The sequence below is a fragment of the Hyla sarda genome, chromosome 4 (genome assembly GCF_029499605.1).
Source record: "Hyla sarda isolate aHylSar1 chromosome 4, aHylSar1.hap1, whole genome shotgun sequence".
In the NCBI taxonomy this organism is placed as follows: Eukaryota; Metazoa; Chordata; class Amphibia; order Anura; family Hylidae; genus Hyla; species Hyla sarda.
In genome coordinates, this window is record NC_079192.1 from 192082858 (window position 1) to 192107393 (window position 24536).

The 24536-nt window shown below is 45.1% G+C and overlaps 1 protein-coding gene across 1 annotated transcript in view; it reads right to left on the reverse strand.

Moving 5' to 3' along the window:
• The window catches only part of LOC130367428 (collagen alpha-1(VII) chain-like), a 522098-nt gene that overhangs the window by 59357 nt on the left and 438205 nt on the right, over positions 1-24536 (reverse strand). Inside the window, exon 92 of the mRNA XM_056569846.1 lies at positions 16571-16633. Coding sequence (XP_056425821.1) covers positions 16571-16633 — 63 coding nt within the window. The remainder of the gene's footprint in view (positions 1-16570; positions 16634-24536) is intronic.

Sequence of the window (24536 nt, forward strand, 5' to 3'; positions counted from 1 at the left end):
TACATGACCACTACAAAGTAAAAAAAAAATAATAATAATTACTACATGAACAGATTTCAGAAATGTGCTTTGGAATAAGCCAAAATCAAAAATTCGCAACATGTATAGAAAAGTCGCATGTGCACAAGTACATGCAATTTTTTACACAAAAAAAACTACTACGGAGCTTGATGAATATCCTTCTCTATTATTCTTTGCTCCTTCTCCTCAACCCCTCCTCTGCCTTTGACGCAGGTGACCATTCCCTCCTGCTACAAATTGATTCATCCCTATGTGTCACAAATGTAGACCTCTGCTGGATTCCCTCATACCTTAACGACCACTCTCTCCCCAGTCCCACAAGTCAGCTGCCTTGGGGTCACCTTCGACTCGGCCCTGTCTTTCAAACCTATCATCTCCTGCTGCCTTCACTTCAAAAACATTTCTCAAATCCGCTCATTCCTCAACTTTGCCTTAAGTATAAAGGCTAATTTATTAGCCTGTGTTTGTGGGAGGGGCGGGGATTCCCTATAAGAACCCGCGGCAGTACCTGTCTCAGATGCCGCGGGTTCGTCACGTGCAGTCGATCAGCTGAATATTCGAGTCAGCTGACCGGAACTAGATGCCACAGCAGCAGAGCTCAGCGAGAGTGGGTGAGCAGCCGGGACTGATCGGGGGGATAGTAGCAGGGTATCCCCTCGCTCTGGAGGTAAGCTGGAGTATGAGGGGACCCCAGATCAGCCCGGTCTTGGTTAGTTTATTTTTTATAAGCGTTGTGTGCAGCCAGCTCGGGCCACGCTACAATTACATTTATCTGCTATTTACAAGAGAGATGCCGGCTCGGCCATTCTACATATGGGTATGTTGTTAAGGAATGCCGGCTCGGCCTCGCTACAATCACGTAGAATTGCATTGTTACAGGGGGGTTGTCGGCTTGGCCACGTTATAAATCACATATTCGCTGTTTACAGGGGCATGCCGGCTCGGCCACGCTACATGTGGGTATATTGTACACATGCCGGCTCGGCCACGATACATGTGGGTATATTGTACACATGCCGGCTCGGCCACGATACATGTGGGTATATTGTACAGATGCCGGCTCGGCCACGCTACATGTGGGTATATTGTACAGATGCCGGCTCATCCACGCTACATGTTGGTATATTTTATAGATGCCAGCTACGCTACATATGGGTATATTGTATAGATGCCGGCTCGGCTACACTACATATGGGTATATTGTATAGATGCCGGCTCGGCCACGCTACATGTAGGTATATTGTATAGATGCCGGCTCGACTACGCTACATATGGGTATATTGCATAGATGCCGGCTTGGCCACGCTACATATGGGTATATTGCATAGATGCCGGCTCGGCCACGCTACATGTGGGTATATTGTATAGATGCCGGCTCGGCTACGCTACATATGGGTATATTGCATAGATGCCGGCTCGACTACGCTACATATGGGTATATTGCATAGATGCCGGCTCGGCCACACTACATATGGGTATATTGCATAGATGCCGGCTCGGCCACGCTACATGTGGGTATATTGTATAGATGCCGGCTCATCCACGCTACATGTTGGTATATTTTATAGATGCCAGCTACGCTACATATGGGTATATTGTATAGATGCCGGCTCGGCCACGCTACATGTGGGTATATTGTATAGATGCCGGCTCATCCACGCTACATGTTGGTATATTTTATAGATGCCAGCTACGCTACATATGGGTATATTGTATAGATGCCGGCTCGGCCACGCTACATGTGGGCATATTGTATAGATGCCGGCTCCGCTAGGCTACATATGGGTACATTGTATAGATGCCAGCTCAGCTACGCTACATATGGATATATTGTATAGATGCCAGCTCGGCTACACTACATATGGGTACATTGTATAAATGCCGGCTCGGCCAAACTACATGTGGGTATATTGTACAGATACCAGCTCAGCCAAGCTACATGTGGGTATATTGTATAGATGCCGGCTACACTACATATGGGTATATTGTATAGATGCCGGCTCATCCACGCTACATGTTGGTATATTTTATAGATGCCAACTACGCTACATATGGGTATATTGTATAGATGCCGGCTCGGCTACACTACATATGGGTATATTGTATAGATGCCGGCTCGGCCACGCTACATGTGGGTATATTGTATAGATGCCGGCTCGACTACACTACATATGGGTATATTGCATAGATGCCGGCTCGGCCACGCTACATATGGGTATATTGCATAGATGCCGGCTCGGCCACGCTACATGTGGGTATATTGTATAGATGCCGGCTCAGCTACGCTACATAAGGGTATATTGCATAGATGCCGGCTCGACTACGCTACATATGGGTATATTGCATAGATGCCGGCTCGGCCACACTACATATGGGTATATTGCATAGATGCCGGCTCGGCCACGCTACATGTGGGTATATTGTATAGATGCCGGCTCATCCACGCTACATGTTGGTATATTTTATAGATGCCAGCTACGCTACATATGGGTATATTGTATAGATGCCGGCTCGGCCACGCTACATGTGGGCATATTGTATAGATGCCGGCTCCGCTACGCTACATATGGGTACATTGTATAGATGCCAGCTCAGCTACGCTACATATGGATATATTGTATAGATGCCAGCTCGGCTACACTACATATGGGTACATTGTATAAATGCCGGCTCGGCCACACTACATGTGGGTATATTGTACAGATACCAGCTCAGCCAAGCTACATGTGGGTATATTGTATAGATGCCGGCTACACTACATATGGGTATATTGTATAGATGCCGGCTCGGCCACGCTACATGTAGGTATATTGTATAGATGCCGGCTCGGCCACGCTACATGTGGGTATATTGTATAGATGCCGGCTCGACTACGCTACATATGGGTATATTGCATAGATGCCGGCTCGGCCACGCTACATATGGGTATATTGCATAGATGCCGGCTCAGCCACGCTACATGTGGGTATATTGTATAGATGCCGGCTCGGCTACGCTACATATGGGTATATTGCATAGATGCCGGCTCGGCCACGCTACATGTGGGCATATTGTATAGATGCCAGCTCGGCTACGCTACATATGGGTACATTGTATAGATGCCGGATTTATACGCAGGATTTATACTGTACACATGCTCCTTGTATTTATACAGTACACACCCTCATAGTATATATACTGTACGCACGCTTGTAGCATTCATATTGTGTATATGCTCACAGGATTTATACTGTACACACTCGCAGGATTTACATACGCTCGCAGGATTTATACTGTACACACGCTCGCAGGATTTATATTGTGCACACGTTTGCAGGACTTTAGAGATGAGCGAACTTACAGTAAATTCGATTCGTCACGAACTTCTCGGGTCGGCAGTTGATGACTTATCCTGCGTAAATTAGTTCAGCCTTCAGGTGCTCCGGTGGGCTGGAAAAGGTGGATACAGTCCTAGGAAAGAGTCTCCTAGGACTGTATCCACCTTTTCCAGCCCACCGGAGCACCTGAAAGCTGAACTAATTTATGCAGGAAGAGTCATCAACTGCCGAGCCGAGAAGTTCGTGACGAATCGAATTTACTGTAAGTTCGCTCATCTCTACAGGACTTATACTGTACACATGTTCTTAGGATTTATACTGTGCATACGCTCGTTGGAGTCATACTGTACATATGCTGGAAGGTTTTATACTGTATACATGCTCGTAGGATTTATACTATACACACGCTTGTAGGATTCATACTGCACACACGCTTGTAGGATTCATACTGCACACACGCTTGTAGGATTCATACTGCACACACGCTTGTAGGATTCATATCGTACATACGTTCATAGGAGTCATTTTGTATATACGCTCGTGGGAGTTGTGCAGTGCATGCGCTTGGGGCATGTGTGCTGTACACACGCTTGTAGTGTTGTGCTGGGCGCACGCTTGTGATGTTCGTGACGCACATATGCTCGTACAGCACATGGAGTGTTGTTCTGTGCATGAGTACGTGGTCATATAATTACTACATACATGCATATCGATTGTTCTATGCATACGCTTATCAGATTTAATCGGTGCAGACGTTCATATAGTTTGTTGTTGGCCATACGCACATGCACTATGTTGTGCATACGCGCATATTGTTGTCCTGAGCATAGGTTCATCAAGTTATTGGTACAGTCGCTCATAGCTTGTTACATGGCATAGTTTCCACACATATGCACATAGTTTGCTCTGTTCCTAGGTGCATGTAGTTGTCTCGAGCTTACACACATATAGTTTGTTCTCATTTCTTCCTGGTTAACTGAGTTATAGCCTTATAGGGCATAAGGGCTGGTAACTTCAGATTACATTCTATAGGTGAGGTAGTACGTTATTAGACTTGTGCACAAGAAAAATTTTCATTTTGTTTTGTTTTTTTGTCTTGGATAACATTTTCGGTTCGGTAATATTTGTGGTTTTATTTTTCGGATACATTCGGTATTCGGGTGTTCAGTTTGATTTTTCAGATACATTCGGTATTCTGGTTTTTATTTTCTTTCGGATACATTTGATATTCGGGTACATTCGGGTAAATCTTATTATTCTTTTTTGGACTTTAGCGATCCTAAAAAATTGCGCAGATACCTTTTTTATTAAAATTTGGTAGGGTACCATAAGAAAATAATAAAAAAGATACAATAGTGAAAATTGTATCTAACAAAATGTATCCTTTTTATTATGAAATGCTTATTAATTTTTAAACAGGGATCAATTTATGTGAGCGGGTAAAGCACTAAAAATGTAGCCGACAATAATAAACATGTAGTGTGTGTGTGTTTTTCACTTTTTTTTTTTTGTAAATTTTTTTAGGTAGTACTACTACTCCCAGCATGGAACACACCGTTCCATGATGGGAGTAGTAGTTACCTGTATTAATTGACAGATCGCCGGGGTCCCTTGCGATCCTCTTGTATAATGTATAGATGCGGCGGCCGCTCTTCTATGGTCCCCTGCACTGACATAAATATATTCATATTTCCCGCAGAGCTGTGATTGGCCAGATGGTTCCAGCCAATCACAGCTCTCTGTGAGAAATAGGAATATGTGTACATATACGGCAATGCAGGGGACCATAGGAGAGCGGCCGCCGCATCCATACATTATACATGAGCATCACAGCGGGTGTCAGGAGTGATACCCGCAGTGATCTTTCCTTAACTACAAGTACTACTATTCCCAACATGGAGTACACTCTGCTCCATGCTGGGAGCTGTAGTACCTGCATTAATAGACAGATCGCAGCGGGTGTCAGATGTTACACTCGCTGCAATATGTCTATTAATGCAGGTACTTCAGCTCCCAGCATGGAGCAGAGTGTACTCCATGTTGGGAGTAGTAGTACCTGCTGTAAGGGACAGATCCCAGCGGATGTCACTCCTTCTGACACCCGCTGCGATCCTCCTGATGTGAGTTGTAGGTATACATCTTATATCTACTGCCCAGCAAGAACTTACAGTGAGCCTGCAATGTGTATACAGTATACACATTGCTGGCTCATTTAACCCCTTGCTGAGCTGTGCGCTATGCGCAAGCCCAGCAAGGAAAGAGCTAACTTACACTGCAGGACAGTGTAGGTTAACCCTTTGGGTGGTATACACTATATACAGCTATTTATAGATAGCTGTATAGAGTGTATACAGAAGACAAAGTCCGCTTACTTACCACGAGTCCCAGGCAGGTTCCGTGTAGCTCCGCCCCTAGTGATGACGTCATTAGGGGTGGAGCTACAGACAGGATTCAGGCTAGTCTGAAGTTCTATTCACATTGTCTGTTTTGGATAATGGGAACAGACCCTTCTGCCAGTGTCTACCCAGACAGGGAGACTCCAGCTGTTGCTAAACTACAACTCCCAGCATGCCCAGACAGCCAAAGGCTGGCTGGGCATGCTGGGAGTTGTAGTTTTGCACCGATTGGTCGCTCCCTGTTTAGGTAGACATTGCATCATGGGTGCTCTCCCCAGCGGACAGCGCCAAAAATGTCATAACCAAATTTTTGTGTTTTTTTTCGTTTCAGATCCGTGTATGCAGAGGATTATGGCGGATTCGATGAATTACGGTGGATTAATTTTTTTCTTTTAATAAAATGGTTAACGAGGGCTGTGGGGGAGTGCTTTTTTAAATAAAATCATTTTTCCAATGTGTTGTGTTTTTTTAAAATTGAATTTTCAGGCTTAGTAGTGGAAGCCGGTCTTATTGACGGAATCCATTATGAAGCCAGGGCTTAGCACTAGCCCCCAAAAAAGCTAGCGCTAACCCCCAATTATTACCCCGGTACCCACCTCCACAGGGGTGCCGGGAAGAGCCGGTACCAACAGACCCGTAGCATCAAAAATGGCGCTCCTGCGCCTAGGCGGTAAAAGGCTGGCATTATTTAGGCTGGGGAGGGCCAGTAACAATGGTCCTCGCCCACCCTGGTAACGTCAGGCTGTTGCTGTTTGGTTGGTATTGTGCTGAGAATGAAAATACAGGGAACCCTATACGTTTTTAATTTTTATTTTTTATTTTATTTAAATAAATTAAATACATCCGCTTGTTACTTTGATATTGTGGATGTGTTTATAGCCATGATAGCATTTACAGTGTGCATTCGTTCATATCGTTTGTTTGTGTATACGCACACATAGTTCATTCGGTCCATACGCTCAGGGTTTCATGCTAATGTCAGTTCATGTAGTTTTCACACATTAGTGTTTACAGTGCACTTTGTAGATTCGTTGTAGTGTGTGCAGTGCATATAGTTGTATAGTATTGGGGCACACGCGTTCCTGACTAGTATTTATACAGCTGTTGCGTTCGGGGCATCATATCCACCACGTCAGCCGTGGGTGGCACTCAGTAGTTATTACTGACACGTTTTCAGAGCAACAGCCTCATGACCCATAGGTGGTTTATACCCTTCATATCTGCCACGTCTGCAGGGGGATACATTGCATAATTGTTGTTACTGACACGTTTTCAGAACAACAATAACAGGACACATAGGCGGTGTATACCCATTATACCTGCCACGTCTGCAGGATGAAACATTGCAAAATTGTCCGGAGGAGCTGTGGTCAGAACACTGAAGTGGGGCTTTACACAGACATACTGTAACAATCCTACAGGCTCACCTGAGTCAGACGACCGCTGGCTGGAGGTAGAAGTGGAGCCCAGTGGCAAGGACCACAGGCAGGTAGTAAGTGCAGGAAGTCTGGTAGAGGCGTAGTCAGTAGGCAGGCGGTGGGTCAGGGCAGGCAGCAGTAAGCGTGGTCAGACAATCCAGATGGCAACGGTGGTAGCAGTACAGTAAGTAGGAACAAAGCAGAAGAGTAGTCGGTAGGCAATTCCTGGTCAGCAGTGGACTTCAGTAGAAGCAAGAGCAGTAGATGAGGAGAAGCTTGATCAAGGCTCAGGAGCTAAATAATCAGCAAGCTAGAGTGCAAGGGGCTGGACTTATATAGGGAAGTACCAGGTGTGGGGAATCAAGGGTGATGAGCAAGGCTTGGCAAAACTAAGGTTACATGATAGGTTTCAGGAAGGAATGTCCAGAGAAGACGGTAGCCTTGTAAGCAGGGCTACTGCCTGGGATGTGGCTGGTCACAGGTTCGAATCCCGACAGTACTCCCCCCCTTCCAAGGTGACCTCCGGGCACCGCAGGGGCAGGCTTACCGGGGTGCCGTTGGTGGAACTCTTTTACCAGTCTGGAGGCATGGACATTTTCTTCTGGCTCCCAGGAGTTATCCTTGGGAGGGTAACCCTCCCACCCAATTAGTTATTGTAGTATTCCCCGATGAATCCTGGAGTCGAGGATCTTTGCGACCACGTATTCTTCTTCACCCTGTACCCTCACGGGTGGTGGAGGGGGCGAGTGGCGGCCTGTGAAGGTGTTCTCCGCGTATGGCTTGAAGAGTGAGCAATGGAAGACAGGGTGCACCCTAATGGAGTCCGGAAGGTCAATCCGGAACGTGACCTCGTTGATTTGTGCGGTGATCCGGAACAGACCCATGTATCTTTGGGCCAACTTTTTGGAGGGGACCTTCAATCTGAGGTTCCTGGTGGACAGCCGCACCTTGTCTCCCACATGGAAGCCCGGGGTGGGTTTGCGACGTCTGTCTGCTCCCTGTTTAAAACGCCTCTGGGCGAGCTGGAGGTTGTCTATAATGTTCTTTTGTGCCTCCTGTAGGGTTGTTAGGCGTTTGGCCACTGCAGGGAGGGTGGAGGCGACGGGCAGGTGGGGAATGAATACCGGGTGCGAGCCTGTGTTAGCAAAGAAGGGGCTGTGCTTGGTTGAGCTGTGCTCAGCATTGTTGTAGGCGAACTCGGCCGTGGGGAGATGGTCAAGCCAGTCATCCTGCAGGTGGGAGCTGAAACAGCGTAGGTACTGCTCTAGGGTCTGATTAGTTCTCTCAGTCTGCCCGTTTGACTGAGGGTGGAAAGCAGAGGACAGGTTTACTTTAACCCCGAGTGCCAGGCAGAAGTTCTTCCAGATTTTTGAGGCAAATTGTACGCCTCGGTCGTAGACCACTTCGTCCGGGATCCCATGCAGCCTGAAGACCTCTCTGAGAATTAGATTGGCCGTCTGTTTGGCGGTGGGTATGCCTTTGTAGGGGATGAAATGGGCCATCTTGGTGAGACGGTCAACCACGACCAGGATGGTGTTCATCCCTTTTGAAGGAGGAAGGTCTACCACAAAGTCCATGGAGATCGAGCCCCAGGGGCGGGAGGGAATAGGGAGGGGTTGTAACAGACCCACGGGAGAGGAACGAGGAGTCTTATTGCGGGTACAGACCGCGCATGATGAGATGTACCTCTTGATGTCCTCCTTGTATGTTGGCCACCAGAAGGAGCGGGAGAGAAGCTCCTGGGTCTTTCTTGTGCCAAAATGGCCGGCCAGCTTGGAGTCATGGTTGAGTTTGAGCACTTCGAGCCGTGCGATTTCTGGTACATATAGTTGTAGGTCTTGATGAAACCAATGGCCATTCTTAAACGTAAGGCTGATATTCCCTGTGGGGTGGGCGAGGAAGGGGTCATTTTCATATCCTTCTTTGATTGTGCCCAGGAGTTCTTTAGAATAGGTGGCCCCTACGACCCTTCTCTCGGGTAAGATGTTATCTTGGCCCTTGTTACTCTGTGAGGGCTCGGAAAACATTCTGGAGAGGGCGTCAGCCTTGCCGTTTTTTGATCCGGGATGATAGGTGATGAGAAAGTTGAAGCGGGAAAAGAAAAGGCTCCATCTGGCCTGTCTGGCTGAGAGTCTCTTAGCGCTGCGGATGAACTCAAGGTTCTTGTGGTCAGTTAGTACGATTATGGGGTTGGTGGCTCCCTCCAGCAGGTGTCTCCACTCGGAGAAGGCATCCTTGATCGCCAGTAGTTCTTTGTTCCCGATGTCATAGTTCTTCTCGGAGGGGGACATCTGGCGGTAGAAAAATGCACACGGGTGTAATAGCATCCTCTCCCCTGTCCGTTGTGACAAAACTGCCCCCACCGCAGAGTCTGATGCATCCACTTCGACTGTAAATGGGAGCTCGGGGTTCGGGTGGATTAGGATTGGGGCAGAAGTGAAGAGGAGTTTCAGCTTGGTGAAGGCCTCCTGGGCCTCGGGTGTCCAGGAGAAGGGGACTGCCTTCTTGGTGAGTTGGGTGATTGGTGCTATGACCTTGGAGAAGTTCCGGATAAACTTCCGATAGAAGTTGGCGAAGCCAATGAATCTTTGTATCTCCTTCTCGTTTTTCGGAACAGGCCAGTTCATCACAGCTTGGACCTTCCCAGGGTCCATACTTATGCCCTCTGGGGAGATGATGTATCCGAGGAACTGAGTGGTGGTTCGCTCAAACTCGCATTTCTCTAGCTTGATGTAGAGAGAGTTCTGTCGGAGTCTCTGCAGTACCCTGCAGACGTGTTCTCGGTGCTGCTCGAGGTCTTCAGAGAAGATCAATATGTCGTCCAGGTAAACGACTACACACAGATCCAGCATGTCCCTGAGGACGTCGTTAATGAAGTGCTGGAATGTGGCGGGAGCATTGCAGAGTCCGAAAGGCATGACCGGGTACTCGAAATGACCATAGCGTGTCCGGAAAGCTGTCTTCCATTCGTCCCCAGGGCGGATTCGGACGAGGTTGTAGGCCCCTCGAAGGTCGAGTTTAGTGAAGATCTTCGCTGCCCGGAGTCTCTCAAGGAGTTCTGAAATGAGTGGGAGCGGGTACCGGTTTTTTACGGTTATGTCGTTAAGCTTTCTGTAGTCTACGCAGGGAGGAGTCTTTTTTCTCTACGAAGAAAAAGGGGGCTCCGGCAGGGGAGGTGGAGGGCGGGATGAACCCCTTCCTCAGGTCCTCGTCCAGGTACTCTTTCAGAGCCTTGAGTTCAGGCTCTGAGAGGGAGTAGATACTGCAAAAGGGTATTTCGGCCCCGGGCAACAGTTCTATAGGGCAGTCGCAGGGTCGGTGTGGTGGCAGCTTGTCTGCGTTTTTCTTTTCGCAGACATCCTGGAACTCGCGGTATTGAGGGGGTAGCAGATCCTTGACCGATAGTTTTGACATGTTGGTGTCTTCGGGTTTCTTGTCTTTGGAAGGACGGGTTTGTGGGAGCAATTTAGCGAGCAGAACTCGGACGGGAATCTTATGCAGCGGGTTTCCCAGTCCACCGAGGGGTTGGGGGTGGCCAACCATGGGATGCCCATGATCACTGGGAACTTCGGGGAGGCGATCAGAGAGAAGTGGATCTTTTCACAGTGGTCTGGTTCTATGAGGAGTTGTAGTTCGGTGGTCTCGTGAGTGGCCGGCCCCGAGGAGAGTGGGGATCCGTCAACAGTTTCCAGGTCAACAGGGGCTGCCTTGATTGTCAGTGGAATGTTCTTTTCGCGGGCGAAGGTTAAATCCATGAAGTTGCCTCCCGCCCCGGAGTCTAACATCGCTGAACAGGGAAGTTGTCGCCCCTCAATGTCGATGAGGATGGGGATGATGAAGTGGGATCCATGAGCCGCCGTGTTGTTATTTTCGGGGGCTGCAGGTGGAGTTGGAGTCTGTAGTTGCTCCTTTAGCTCCGTGATGGCAATAGTCTTTCGGATCTTATGAGGACATTTGATGGCAAAATGACCTGGCTCCCCACAGTAGAGGCAGAGGTTTTTGGCCAGCCTTCTCTCCTTCTCAGCTGTGGATAGAGACCTACGTAGAGCGTCGACCTGCATAGGTTCAGTTACTGACTGGGGGTCGCGCTGGGCGGTGGAAGAGAAGGAGTAAGTGGGTCTGTGGTCCGAGGACCAGAGTCTTTCTTTTTTTCTCTCGGAGAGTCTTTGATCTATCCGGATGCATAACTGAATGAAGTCATCCAGATCGTCCGGGGCCTCAACTCTGGCGAGTTCGTCCTTAATTAATTCGGACAGGCCTCGCCGGAATTGGCTTCTCTGTGCTGCTGGGTTCCAGGTGGTGTCCGTGACCCAACGGCGAAACTCGGCGGTGTATTCGGCGACGGAGCGTCTCCCTTGCCGCAGACCATGTAGTCGCGCCTCGGCTGTCGCACAGCGGTTGGGGTCATCGAAGACTTTGCTCATGGCGGTGATGAAGTTGTTAAGGTTGTCCAGGAGGTGACTGTTAGTCTCTACGTATGGTGATGCCCATGCTAATGCTTCATCCGTCAGGAGATTGACCACAAATAGCACCTTCTTTTTCTCGGTGGTGAAGGGGGCCGGGTACATTTGAAAATAGATGCGGCATTGGTTTAGAAACCCCCGATACTGGCGTCTGTCGCCGCTGAATCTTGATGGGAGTGGCATGCGGGTGTCTGCGGATGCGACGAGGACATCCAGGAGTTGCCTCTGTAGTTCAATAATCTCCCTCTGTTGGCTTTGGACTACGCCTTGGAGCTGGGCAAATTTCTCCTGATATGTAGTGCCAAATTCTTGAAGTTCGGAGACCTGCTTACGCAGAGAGGCCATTGCGGACTCCATAGTGTGGCTGATTATTCTGTAACAATCCTACAGGCTCACCTGAGTCAGAGGACCGCTGGCTGGAGGTAGGAGTGGAGCCCAGTGGCAAGGACCACAGGCAGGTAGTAAGTGCAGGAAGTCTGGTAGAGGCGTAGTCAGTAGGCAGGCGGTGGGTCAGGGCAGGCAGCAGTAAGCGTGGTCAGACAATCCAGATGGCAACGGTGGTAGCAGTACAGTAAGTAGGGACAAAGCAGAAGAGTAGTCGGTAGGCAATTCCTGGTCAGCAGTGGACTTCAGTAGTAGCAAGAGCAGTAGATGAGGAGAAGCTTGATCAAGGCTCAGGGGCTCAATAATCAGCAAGCTAGAGTGCAAGGGGCTGGACTTATATAGGGAAGTACCAGGTGTGGGGAATCAAGGGTGAGCAAGGCTTGGCAAAACTAAGGTTGCATGATAGGTTTCAGGAAGGAATGCCCTGAGAAGACGGTAGCCTAGTAAGCAGGGCTACTGCCTGAAATGTGGCTGGTCACAGGTTCGAATCCCGACACATACAGCCTCCAGCCATACACTGAAGGCTGTATGTCTGTGGGGGAACTATACTGCACCTAATGTGGGGAACTATACTAAACCCAATGTGGGGGAACTATACTGACCCTAATGTGGGGAACTATATGGCACCTAATGTGGGGGAACTATACTGCACCTAATGTGGGGGAACTATACTGCATCTGATTAGGGGGGGCAGGGGACTGGTGAAGGGGGACATGGGACTGATTAAGGGGACAGGAGACTGATTAAATATAAAAAAAATATTTGTTACAAAGATTTTTTTCCTCTTTGTGTATGTTTATGGGGTAATAGGGGGGAGGCACTTGAGATTGATGCAGCAGCGACAGCACAACCATCTCACATCCGATCAGATCACTTTGTAAAGTCTGCAGAAAATGATGGAGGGCCTTATGTTTGAGTTTCACCTAAGACCTCACAAAGTCTAGAATGGTCTCTGTGTTATAGTAATATAAGGAGTGTATATAGTGATAAGGGAGTGTATTTGTATATAGTGACATAGGAAGGGTATATATACAGTAGTTATATAGGGAGTGTATATATAGTGATATAGGTAAGGTATATAGAGATATAGGTAATGTGTATATATATTGATATAGGTAGTGTATATACAGTGATATAGAGAGTGATAAAGGGAGGGTATATAGAATGTTATAGGTAAGGTAAATAGAGATAAAGGTAGTGTGTATATATAGAAAAATAGGTAGTGTATATACAGTGATATAAAGAGTAATAAAGGGAGGGTATATATAATGATATAGGTAGGGTATATGGTGACATAGAGAGTGTATAAACAGTGATATAGGGAGTGTAGACTGTGGGTGTGTAGAGCACCCCTTGTGAAGCTGCAGCCATCTTTGTGTAGGCAGCAGATTCAGTAGAATTTTTATAACTTTTTTCTCTGTGGTGGAAGATAAGTGGAGTAGCGATGATACCTTTATTGGCTAACTGAGAGGGTACAGATTGCAAGCTTTTTAAGACCTCTTAGGTCCTTTCATCAGGCATGATATATCATCTCAGTTAGCCAATAAATGTAATACTGCTACTCCACTTATCTCCTATATTACTAAGGCTAACCCGGTACAAACTCTCTTCTCTCTCCAATGCCCACCATAATGCTTCTTCCTCTATCTGGCTATCTGGAAAGCTCAATCCACTGATAGTTTTATTTTTTTTATTTTTTTTAACTCATTGTGCCCTATTAACATAGTCCATTTGTGACCCCACTGCAGTTCCATTCCCAGGTGTTTATCCTTCATAGCCATTTTCCCAAATTTATTAATACCTGCAATCTTTGTTTCCCTTCATTGTATTGCTCCCTTCCCCCTACAGAACCCAGCTAACATATGTTCTCCCCCTCTTGCTGTTTTCTTTCCCACCACAGGGTTTCTAAAAGAGTAAGGCTAGGTTCACACCGCGTTATTACTCTCTGCTACACTTATCTGCCTGCATCTTACCAAAAACTGGCTGCTGATGTATACAGTACAGGGAGAAGTAATTCATTTCAATTGCCTGAACTGAGCCACCTAGTAAATTTGTTTACTTTACTTTACTGATTTTCTCTGCAACCATATACATCAGCAGCTCGTCTTCATCAGGATCCAGGCAGATACTGTAGGTCTAGTGGAGAGAAATAACGTGGTGTGAACCTAGCCCAAGTTCACATTTGGTAGAAGTGGATTTTTAAACTTGTGAAAAGTCATTGATCAATTTACGAGCAACTCTTTGATGGTTCATCAGCTCATTGCTGGGCCTATTACATTAGGGGGAATATTGGTCTGTTCACCCACTTATTGCCCATATAATAGAGCCCTAACCCCTTAAAAACAATGGATGTAGATTTAGGATGCTGTAGCTGTGCACTGTCTGTAAGCATACTTTATGTGATGCTGCAGGTACACTAACTAGTGATTGCCAGCTATAAAAGAAGAAAAAAGATATGACGCAAGATGGTAACAGTTAATAGGCAGCATTTGGGGCCCAGGCTATTTGATTGTATAGGGTCCTGAAATTCCTGATGGGCTCTGGGCCGAGCCACTAGATCTATTTAGCCAACTCCACCGGTTCTACCCCTCTGTCCCTGATGTCTCACTCATGTTTGGCTCTCCTGCCCCTTGTTACCTCCTTACTGGTCCTCTGTTCAGGCTCTAATTAGGCTCTTTTCACACTAGTGATTTTACCGTTATTGAAGTTCCGTCGCATGTTCTGTCACGATTTTCGGCGAAACCCGGCCGTTACAAAACCCCTGACGGGTGAGACTAAATTGCATTGCAGCCTATGGGGTTTTGTAACTGCCCGTTTGCACCCGTATATGCCCGTAATTCATTATGGCCGTTATACAGTGACGGGACATCGTGGCGGAAAAATTACTATTTATAGTATTCAGAATATTGGGCAGATTAGATTAGCCAAATGGTTCTTGTTATGCCGAGCGCTCCGGGTCCCTGCTCCTCCCCGGAGGGCTCACGGCGTTCTCCTCTCTGCTGCGCACCGGTCAGACCCGGTGACCGGGAGCGCTGCACTGTCACTGCCGGCGGGGATGCGATCCGCGTAGCGGGACGCGCACGCTCGCGGGTCGCATCCCAATCTACTCACCTGTCCCGTTCCCCGGCTGTCACATCCTGGTGCGCGTGCCGGCTCTCTAAGATTTAAAGGGCCAGTGCACCACTAATTGGTGCCTGGCCCAATCAGTGTAATTAGCTTCCATCTGCTCCAGGCCTATTTAAACCCACTTCCCCTTCCTGTCCTTGCCAGATCTTGTTGCCTCAGTGCCTAGTTAAAGCGTTTTTGTGTATGCCCTCACCAGTGTTACCAGACCTTCTGCCGTTGCCCTTGACTACGAACCTTGCCGCCTGCCCTGACCTTCTGCTACGTCTGACCTTGTCTCTGTCTAGTCCTCCTGTCCCACGCCACTCTCAGCAGTCAGTGAGGTTTAGCCGTTACCGTTGGACATGACATGGTTGCTACCGCTGCAGCAAGACCATCCCGCTTTGCGGCGGGCTCTGGTGAAAACCAGTAGCAACTTAGAACCGGTCAACCGGTACGTTCCACGCCAATCCCTCTCTGACACAGAGGATCCACCTCCAGCCTGCTGAATCCTGACAGTTCTTAACTGCCGACACATGGTATATTTACGTTGTAATATGTCACTGAAGATCCACTTTCTGCACTTATATCGAATTCTTTCTAAGCAATTGTTGCGCTTTGAATGAGGAACACAGAGAACGCTTTTATCAATTAGTATGTCCTCAGAAGTTCATTAGAACTTCAAATACAGCAATTCACTGAGAAATAAGAGCAGATATGTTTTCTTAAAAGGGTATTCCGAGCAAAAACATTTTATCCCCTATCCAAAGGATAGGGGATAAGATGTCCGATCATGGGAGAGCCACCTGCTGGGACCCCCCGCGATCTCCCTGCAGCACCCGCATTCTATGCGGGAGCTGTGTCTCCAGTTTCGGAAACCTCCGGGTTTCCTGGACTGTGAACGAAACATCACACCACAACCCCTCCATTCATGTCTATGGGAGGGGGCATGACGGCCATCACACCCCCTCCCATAGACATGAATGGAGGGGGCGTGGCTTGACGTCCCCAGTCCCGGAAACCTGGAGGTTTCCGAAACTGGAGACGCAGCTCTCGCATAGAATGTGGGGGCTGCAGGGAGATTGTGGGGGATCCCAGCAGCGGGCCCCCGCGATCAGACATCTTATCCCCTATCCGTTGGATAGGGGATAAAATGCTTATGCCCGGAATACCCCTTTAAGCACAACAAACAGCGTTTATGTAAACAAAATGGCTTCTCTACCAACAACAGTTGCCAACCTGTATTTGTAACAAAATTAAAATTATCAACTTTATAATATCTCCCTCTATCATAAAAATTCATAAAATGAAATTCTGTATTTCAAGAGAGCAAGAGCTAGCTAAACATTTTAAACATCATATTTGTTTATTTTACATCAAAATCAATAGGAATTAACAATGTTTGACTCAGAAAGATTGTAGACCAGTGTTATTAATCTATTTGGTAAAGGAAAATAAATTACTCTCACCTTATCTCCCTTATCTCCAACAGCCCCAGGTGGTCCATCAGTACCCTTGTCTCCTATATCCCCCTACAAAAAAAAGAAAAGAAAAATGTATAATCTTTTTTTTCCTTTGAGTGAGGACACATGTTGAAATGCAATTACAAAAAAGCTATTGGGGGAATTTATCATAGTTGTACAATAGTTTTCTGGTGTAAAAAAATTACATTAATAACTCTGGGATGCTTGAACTTATGAATTTGATTCAGAGAATGTTTTTTCGTGACATATTCTACATTGTGATAGTGGTAAATTTTCGGCGATACTTGCAAAATTTCTTAGTGAAAAATTCCAAAATATCATAGAAAATTTGAAAATTTTGTTTTTTTTAATCCCTTAAGGACGCAGCCCATTTGGGCCTTAAGGACGCAGACAATTTTATTTTTACATTTTCGTTTTTTCCTCCTCGCCTTCAAAAAATCATAACTCTTATATTTTCATCCACAGACTAGTAGGAGGGCTTGTTTTTTGCGCGACCAGTTGTCCGTTGTATTGCCATCACTCACTTTACCATAAAATGTATGGCGCAACCCAAAAAATACTATTTGTGTGGGGAAATTAAAAAGAAAACCGCAATTTTGCTAATTTTGGAAGGTTTTGTTTTCACGCCGTACAATTTATGGTAAAAATGACATGCGTTCTTTATTCTTTGGGTCAATACAATTAAAATGATACCCATGATAATGTACTTTTCTATTACTGTTGCGCTTAAAAATAATCACAAACTTTTTAACCAAATGAGTGCATTTAAAATCCCCCTATTTTGAAGACCTATAACTTTTTCATTTTTCCGTATAAGCAGCGGTATGAGGGCTAATTTTTTGCGCCGTGATCTGTACTTTTTATTGATACCATATTTGCTTATATAAAACTTTTAATACATTTTTTATTAATTTTTTGGGGAATATTTATTTTGGACTTTTTTTTTCACGCCGTTCACCATACGGTATTATTAACATTTTATTTTAATAGTTCAGATATTTACGCACGCGGCGATACCAAATATGTATATAAAATATTTTTTTAACACTTTTTGGGGGTGAAATAGGGAAAATGGGACAATTTACATTTTTATTGGGGGAGGGGGTTTTTCACATTTTTTTAACTTAATTTTTTTTACTTTTATTTTTACACTTTAATAGTCCCCATAGGGGACTATTTATAGCAATCATTCGATTGCTAATCCTGTTCAGTGCTATGTATAGGACATAGCACTGATCAGGGTTATCGGTCATCTTCTGCTCTGGTCAGCGGGAAGGCAGATCAGAGCAGAAGACTCCCGGAAGACAGCGGAGGCAGGTGAGGGGACCTCCGTTTGCCGTGCTGGATGATCGGATCGCCGCGGCAGCGCTGCTGGCGATCTGATCATCCATTTAAGTGACCGAGATGCTGCAGATGCCGTGAAATGTATTGATCACGGCATCTGAGGGGTTAATGGCGGACATCTGCGGGATCGCGGGTGTCCGCCATTACCGGTGGGTCCCTGGCTGCTATCAACAGCCGGGACCTGCCGCGCACGATCCGGGCATCGCTCCGATGTCCGCGGTTATGCTTAGGACGTAAATGTACGTCCTGGTGCGTTAAGTACCACGTCACCAGGACGTACATTTACGTCCTTCATCGTTAAGGGGTTAACTTTGAAACTCTCTGCGTGTAAGGAAAATGGACATACCAAATGAATTTTATATTGATGCAAAGTTTGAAGTGGATTTGAGAGACCTTTCTGTGAGAAATACCCCATAAATGTCCCCATTATATAAACTAAACCCCTCAAAGTATTCAAAATGACATTCAGAAAGTTTGTTAACCCTTTAGGTGTTTCACAAGAATAGCAGCAAAGTGAAGGAGAAATTTTTAAATCTTAAATTTTACACTAACATGTTCTTGTAGGCCCCCCCAAAAAAGCCCCCCAAAATTTGTAACTCAATTTCTCTCGAGTAAGGAAATACCTCATTTGTGGATGTAAAGTGCTCTGTGGATGCAGTAGAGGACTCAGAAAGGAAGGAGCGACAATGGGATTTTTTGCTAAAATGGCTTTTGAGGGGTATGTTTCATTTAGGATGCCCCCATGGTGCAGAGCAAAAAAAAAAAACCCACATGGCATACTATTTTGAAAACTACACTCCTCAAGGAACGTAACAAGGGGTACAGTGAGCGCTAACACTCCACAGTGGGAGGTGTAAATGGAAAAAAAAATTCCACTTAAATGCATTTTTTTCCCCAAATTTTCAATTTTTACAAGGGGTAATAGGAGAAAATGCCCCCATAATTTTAACCCCATTTCTTCTGAGCATGGAAATACCCCATGTGTGGACGTTAAGCACTCTGCGGACGCACTATAATGCACAGAAGAGAAGGAGTCACATTTGTCTTTTGAAAAGCAAATTTTGCTGAAATGGCTTTTGGGGGCATGTCACATTTAGGAAGCCCCTATGGTGCCAGAGCAGCAAAAAAAAAAAAACATGGCATACTATTTTGGAAACTAAACCCCTCAAGGCATGTAACAAGGGGTACAGTGAGCCTTAACACCCCATAGATGTTTGACAAATTTTCACTAAAGTTGGAGGTGAAAATGAAAAATTTAATTTTTTTCACTAAAATGCTGGTGTTACCCCAAAGTTTTCATTTTTACGAGAGGTAATAGGAGAAAAGGCCCCCCCCCCAAATTTGTAACACTATTTCTTCTGAGTATGGAAACACCCTATATGTGGACGTCATGCGCTCTGCTGGCGCACTTCAATGCTCAGAAGAGGAGTGCCATTGAGCTTTTGGAGAGAGAATTTGGTTGGATTAGAAGTTGGGGGCCATGTGCGTTTACAAAGCCCCCATGGTGCCAGCATTTACACCCCACTGGCATTTTGACATATCATTGGAATAATGGGCTGTGCAAATAATATTTTTCATTTTCACGGAACACTGTTCCAAAAAATCTGTCAGACACCTGTGGGGTGTAAATGCTTACTGCACCCCTTGTTACATTTCGTGAGGGGTGTAGTTTTTAAAATGGGGTCACATGTGGGGGGAGTCCACTGTTCTGGCAGCATGGGATCTTTGTAAAGGAACATAGCCTTCAATTACAGCCACATCCTCTCTCCAAAAGCCCAATGGCGCTCATTCTCTTCTGAGCCCTGTAGTGCGCCAGCACAGCACTTTACATACACTTTTGGGGTATTTCCCTATCTCCCGCCAGACTACCTGGGACTTTAGCGAATTAACCAGATCATCGCAGCACAAGCACGCATTTAATGAACGCCTAATACATACGGCGGAATGCGCGAAGGTATCGCAGCATCTGCTGTATATATACGGTGTCCTGCGAGAAGGGGTTAACTTCAGTAATTTGATGTAAAACCACATGTGGTTGTGATATTTGCCTTCATCTCTCCTCCTACCATATCATAACACAAGTGATTGGTTTAGGAATTTAAAAGCAATAAATAAAGCAATTAGGTGAACTTTCAAAGAAATAACATGTATTTTCATGGGTTGTTTTTTGGATACACCGTTTTTAACATATATAACCTGTAAAAAGCACAAAACAACAACAATTCATAGTAAAATACATGCATACGCCACTGCTCTTAAATGCTATCATGGTGCAGTGCAAAACAAAAATAAAGGCTGGAATGGAGGACTATCATCTTTTGTGATGAGTCCCAGTTGTGTCTCGAATGCAACGATAGCTGAACATTGGTCTGAAGATCAAATAGACAATGCTATGAAGAGAACTTCAAGAGGGAATGTCACACTGGTTGTATTGCCATGATTATGGTATGGGGTGGCATATTGCACAGTACCCAGATCTCTGGGTATATGAACAGCTTGGCATTATATTGATTTGGTTATGGAACGAGTGGTACGGCCATTTCTCCTCAGTGTCCCAGGACCTGTCTTTCAACATGAGACCGCTGGCCAATTGTTTCTCGGGCTACTGTGAGCAGCCTGCATGGTCTAAACATATTACCACGACCTGCCGCGTTTACGAACTTGTCTCCCTTTGAGCACATCTGGAACACCATTGGGGAGGAATTGCAAAAGGAGCTGTTAGCAGTGAATCTTATTGATTTGCATGCCAAAATGCATTCAGGGTGGCAGAACATTCCTCATACAACCATTAATAACTTCATTAAAGGGGTATTCCGGGAATTTTTTATTTTTTTATTTGACTATGTTACAGGGGCTGTAAAGTTAGTGTAGTTCATAATATAGTGTCTTTACCTGTGTGTGACGGTTTTCTCCCAATTCTTATGTGATTTTCATCCCAATATTTATTTTTAACAGCATACAAAATTACTCATGTCTCGGATTTTTCCCAGCTTGCAATGCGGTCGAGACCTGACTCACTAGTGAGCTGATGACAGGGAGCCTGTCTGCTTCAATGGGTGGAGAGAGCAATCTGCAACTAATGCAACAGGCACTCTGATTGAAAACCACAGGTCTTCAGCTCATTTAAGTTTCTGTGGGTGAGGTAGCTGATGTGTGGAAAGGAGGAAAATGGTATCATGGGATTTGTAGGCAAACAAGAAAACTGAAAACAGGAAATACAAGTTCAGAGAAAGCTAGCCACAGTGTTCTGGTAATCTCACAGCATAACCATTTAGCCCAAGACAAGCGCAGATCCTTCCTAAGCATGTCCATTACTGCCTGCCAAGTACTTACTAAAATCACCTTATGTTGGATAACCCCTTTAATAGCATGCCAAGGCATGAAAAACCATGTATTTCTGCTCGTGGCTCTCATACTGAATAAATTGAGATGTTCTGAAAATGTTTTTCATTTGTTTTTTTTAAATAATTTACATATCCTTAAAAAGACTATACATTCTGTGGTTCCCATTATTCCACAACGTTTCCTTCTTAATCTTGCAATTTCAATGCTGAGGAGTGTATATGAGATGCAATGTAAGATGGAGGAGCCCTGTGTATTATAGAGCATCAGGGGGAGGTTACCTGAAGAAGCAAACTTTCTCCTCAGTGTGCTATCGCTGCTGCAGGCTGCATGTGTGCAGGTTTGTGTGTGATGCAGGAAACCTTTTACAAGCAGGTGTGTCCTAGTCTAGCAGATTGTCCTCTTACAAAATCAGCTCCTCCTCATCGTTGGTATTTCCCAGAGAGCAACAGATTTTGATTTCTGCTGAAATGAAAGTTTAAACCTGTTTCTCTGTAAAATTAAAATGGAATCATTTTCTAATTATATGTATTTGAGAAGAGTCTTAATAGTTCATATCCTGTAATATATTGCATTTTCAGAACTAACAGGTCCTCTCCAAAGGGAATCTAGGGTATCGGGTAATAGCGCTTGTAACACTAATCACTATGGTACCTTGATTATGTTGCTCTATTGGTAGATTCTTTACTGTCAATATGCCAGTTATGAATACTGGGACTATAATTTTGAATCTCCCTGTATTTCAATGGTTCTCAATGGTTCTCAAGGGGGTACTTGAAAAAAATCAGTAATGGCAGCCACAGCCACTGGTTACTGGTCTGGACCACTTTGAAAGAAATGGTAGGCTGACATCATTGCACCAAGGAGCGGATCAGGAGGACAGCAAAGGGGAAGTGCGGGCACTGGGCTACTGTGGGCAGTAACTACCATCAGCTTTGGTGCTCCACTGCCCCTGCAGACCAGGGACCTACTGTTATGAGCCATAGCAATAGGTCCCCAGACCAGAGGAGCAGTGGAGCACCAAGGGGTGCAGTAAGCATTTACACCCCACAAGTGTCTGACAGATTTTTTGGAACAGTGTTCGGTGAAAATGAAAAAATTTATTTTTCATTTGCACAGCCCACTGTTCCAACGATATGTCAAAATGCCAGTGGGGTGTAAATGCTGGCACCATGGGGGCTTTGTAAATTAACATGGTCCCCAACTTCGAAACAACCAAATTCCCTCTCCAAAAGCTCAATGTCACTCCTTCTCTTCTGAGCATTGAAGTGCGCCAGCAGAGCGCATGACATCCACATATGGGGTGTTTCCATACAAATAGTGTTACAAATTTGGGGGGGCTTTTTCTTCTATTACCTCTCGTAAAAATGAAAACTTTGGAGTAACACCAGCATTTTAGTGAAAAAAATCGAATTTTTCATTTTCACGTCCAACTTTAGTGAAAATTCGTTAAACATCTATGGGGTGTTAAGGCTCACTGTACCCCTTTTTATGTGCCTTGAGGGGTTTAGTTTCCAAAATAGTATGCCATGTGGTTTTTTTTTGTTTGTTCTTTTTTGCTGTTCTGGCACCATAGGTGCTTCCTAAATGTGACATGGCCCCAAAAGCCATTTCAGCAAAATTTGCTTTTCAAAAGACAAATGTGACTCCTTCTCTTCTGAGCATTATAGTGCGTCCGCAGAGAGCTTAATGTCCACACATGGGGTATTTCCATGCTCAGAAGAAATGGGGTTACAAATTTTGGGAGCAATTTCTCCTATTACCCCTTGTAAAAATTGAAAATTTGAGGGGAAAAATGCATTTTAGTGGAATTTTTTTTTTCATTTACACCTCCCACTGTGGGTTGTTAAGGCTCACTGTACCCCTTGTTACGTTCCTTGAGGAGTGCAGTTTCCAAAATAGTATGCCATGTGTTTTTTTTGTTTTTTTTTGCTGTTCTGGCACCATGGGGCTTCCTAAATGCAACATACCCCTCAAAAGCCATTTCAGCAAAAAATCCCATTGTTGCTCCTTCCTTTCTGAGTCCTCTACTCAGGGGCCTACAACTATATATGGGGGCAGTTTGGGGGCCTACAGCTATATTTCGGGGCAAAGAGGGGGCCTAATAACTTTATGGGGACACAAAGTGGGTACTATTACTGTGTGTGACAATAAACATGGGGAGTTTGTAAATAGGTGGGTATTGTACTGCAAAAAGAAGTCTAAAATTTTTGTTTGGCTGGTTCTGTGGAGAAGTCTTGTATGGGAGAAATCTTAATGGTGGTCTAGGCCAGATAGTGAAGAAAAGAAAAGTAAATAACTCCGGTTAGAGAAAATGTCACCTGTAAACCGGGGAACTGGGGAGATAGGGAGATGAGGGTGATTTGAAATTTTGTAATTTCTATTTCTTTACAAGGATTCCATTTTTCTATACTGTGAACGTTTTATACAATTTTTCACTAAAGCAAGTTGTTGGTGGCGTTTTTTCATTATTGGTACTGAGATAGGGAGAGGAACAGGGGGCCTGTTACAGAGGAAAGTAAAGCATATGAATTATGCTATAATCATCACAAATTGTCTCTAATATTGGGGTACAGTTTTTTGGGAATGGGCTGTCAAGGGGTATTCAGGCAAAAAAGGTTGAGAACCATTGCTGTATATACTACATAAGAATTGTTACCAAATTGTTACCTACACTCTATTTTATTTTAACTATTACATTCAACTATTTTTATTTTGAGGATGACTTTTCTCTACAGTTAACCGGTACCACTATGGGCACCAGATTTGCACAAAGTTATGCCAACCTTTTTGTGGCAGCCTGGGAAGATCAAAATATCTCTCACAGGATCGGCGCGGATCTAGTGCTCTGGCGGCGGTATATCGATCAATTCATTAAATCTTAATTTTACACCACACATTAGTACAGATGTTTTAGAATTTTTGGATATTTTAATTTCAGTCAAACCACTAAATCTGATTTGCAGCACCTACCATAAACCCATTTCCAAAAATAGTTTTATTCTTTTTAACAGCTGCCATCTACCAAGATGGCTTTTAAATGTTCCCTTGAGCCAATATGGTAGACTCAAGAGGAACTGTACCCTTGGATCTCAATTTGAAATAGAGGCCAATGCCCTCACTGACAAGTCCCTGGATAAAAACTATCCTAAACACATCTTAGATCAATCTATTATTAAAGTGCGGGAATTAGATAGATCCACGGTTTTCACACCTAACGTCACTGAACCTCAATCACATGACCAGGATCCAAAACTCATTATAC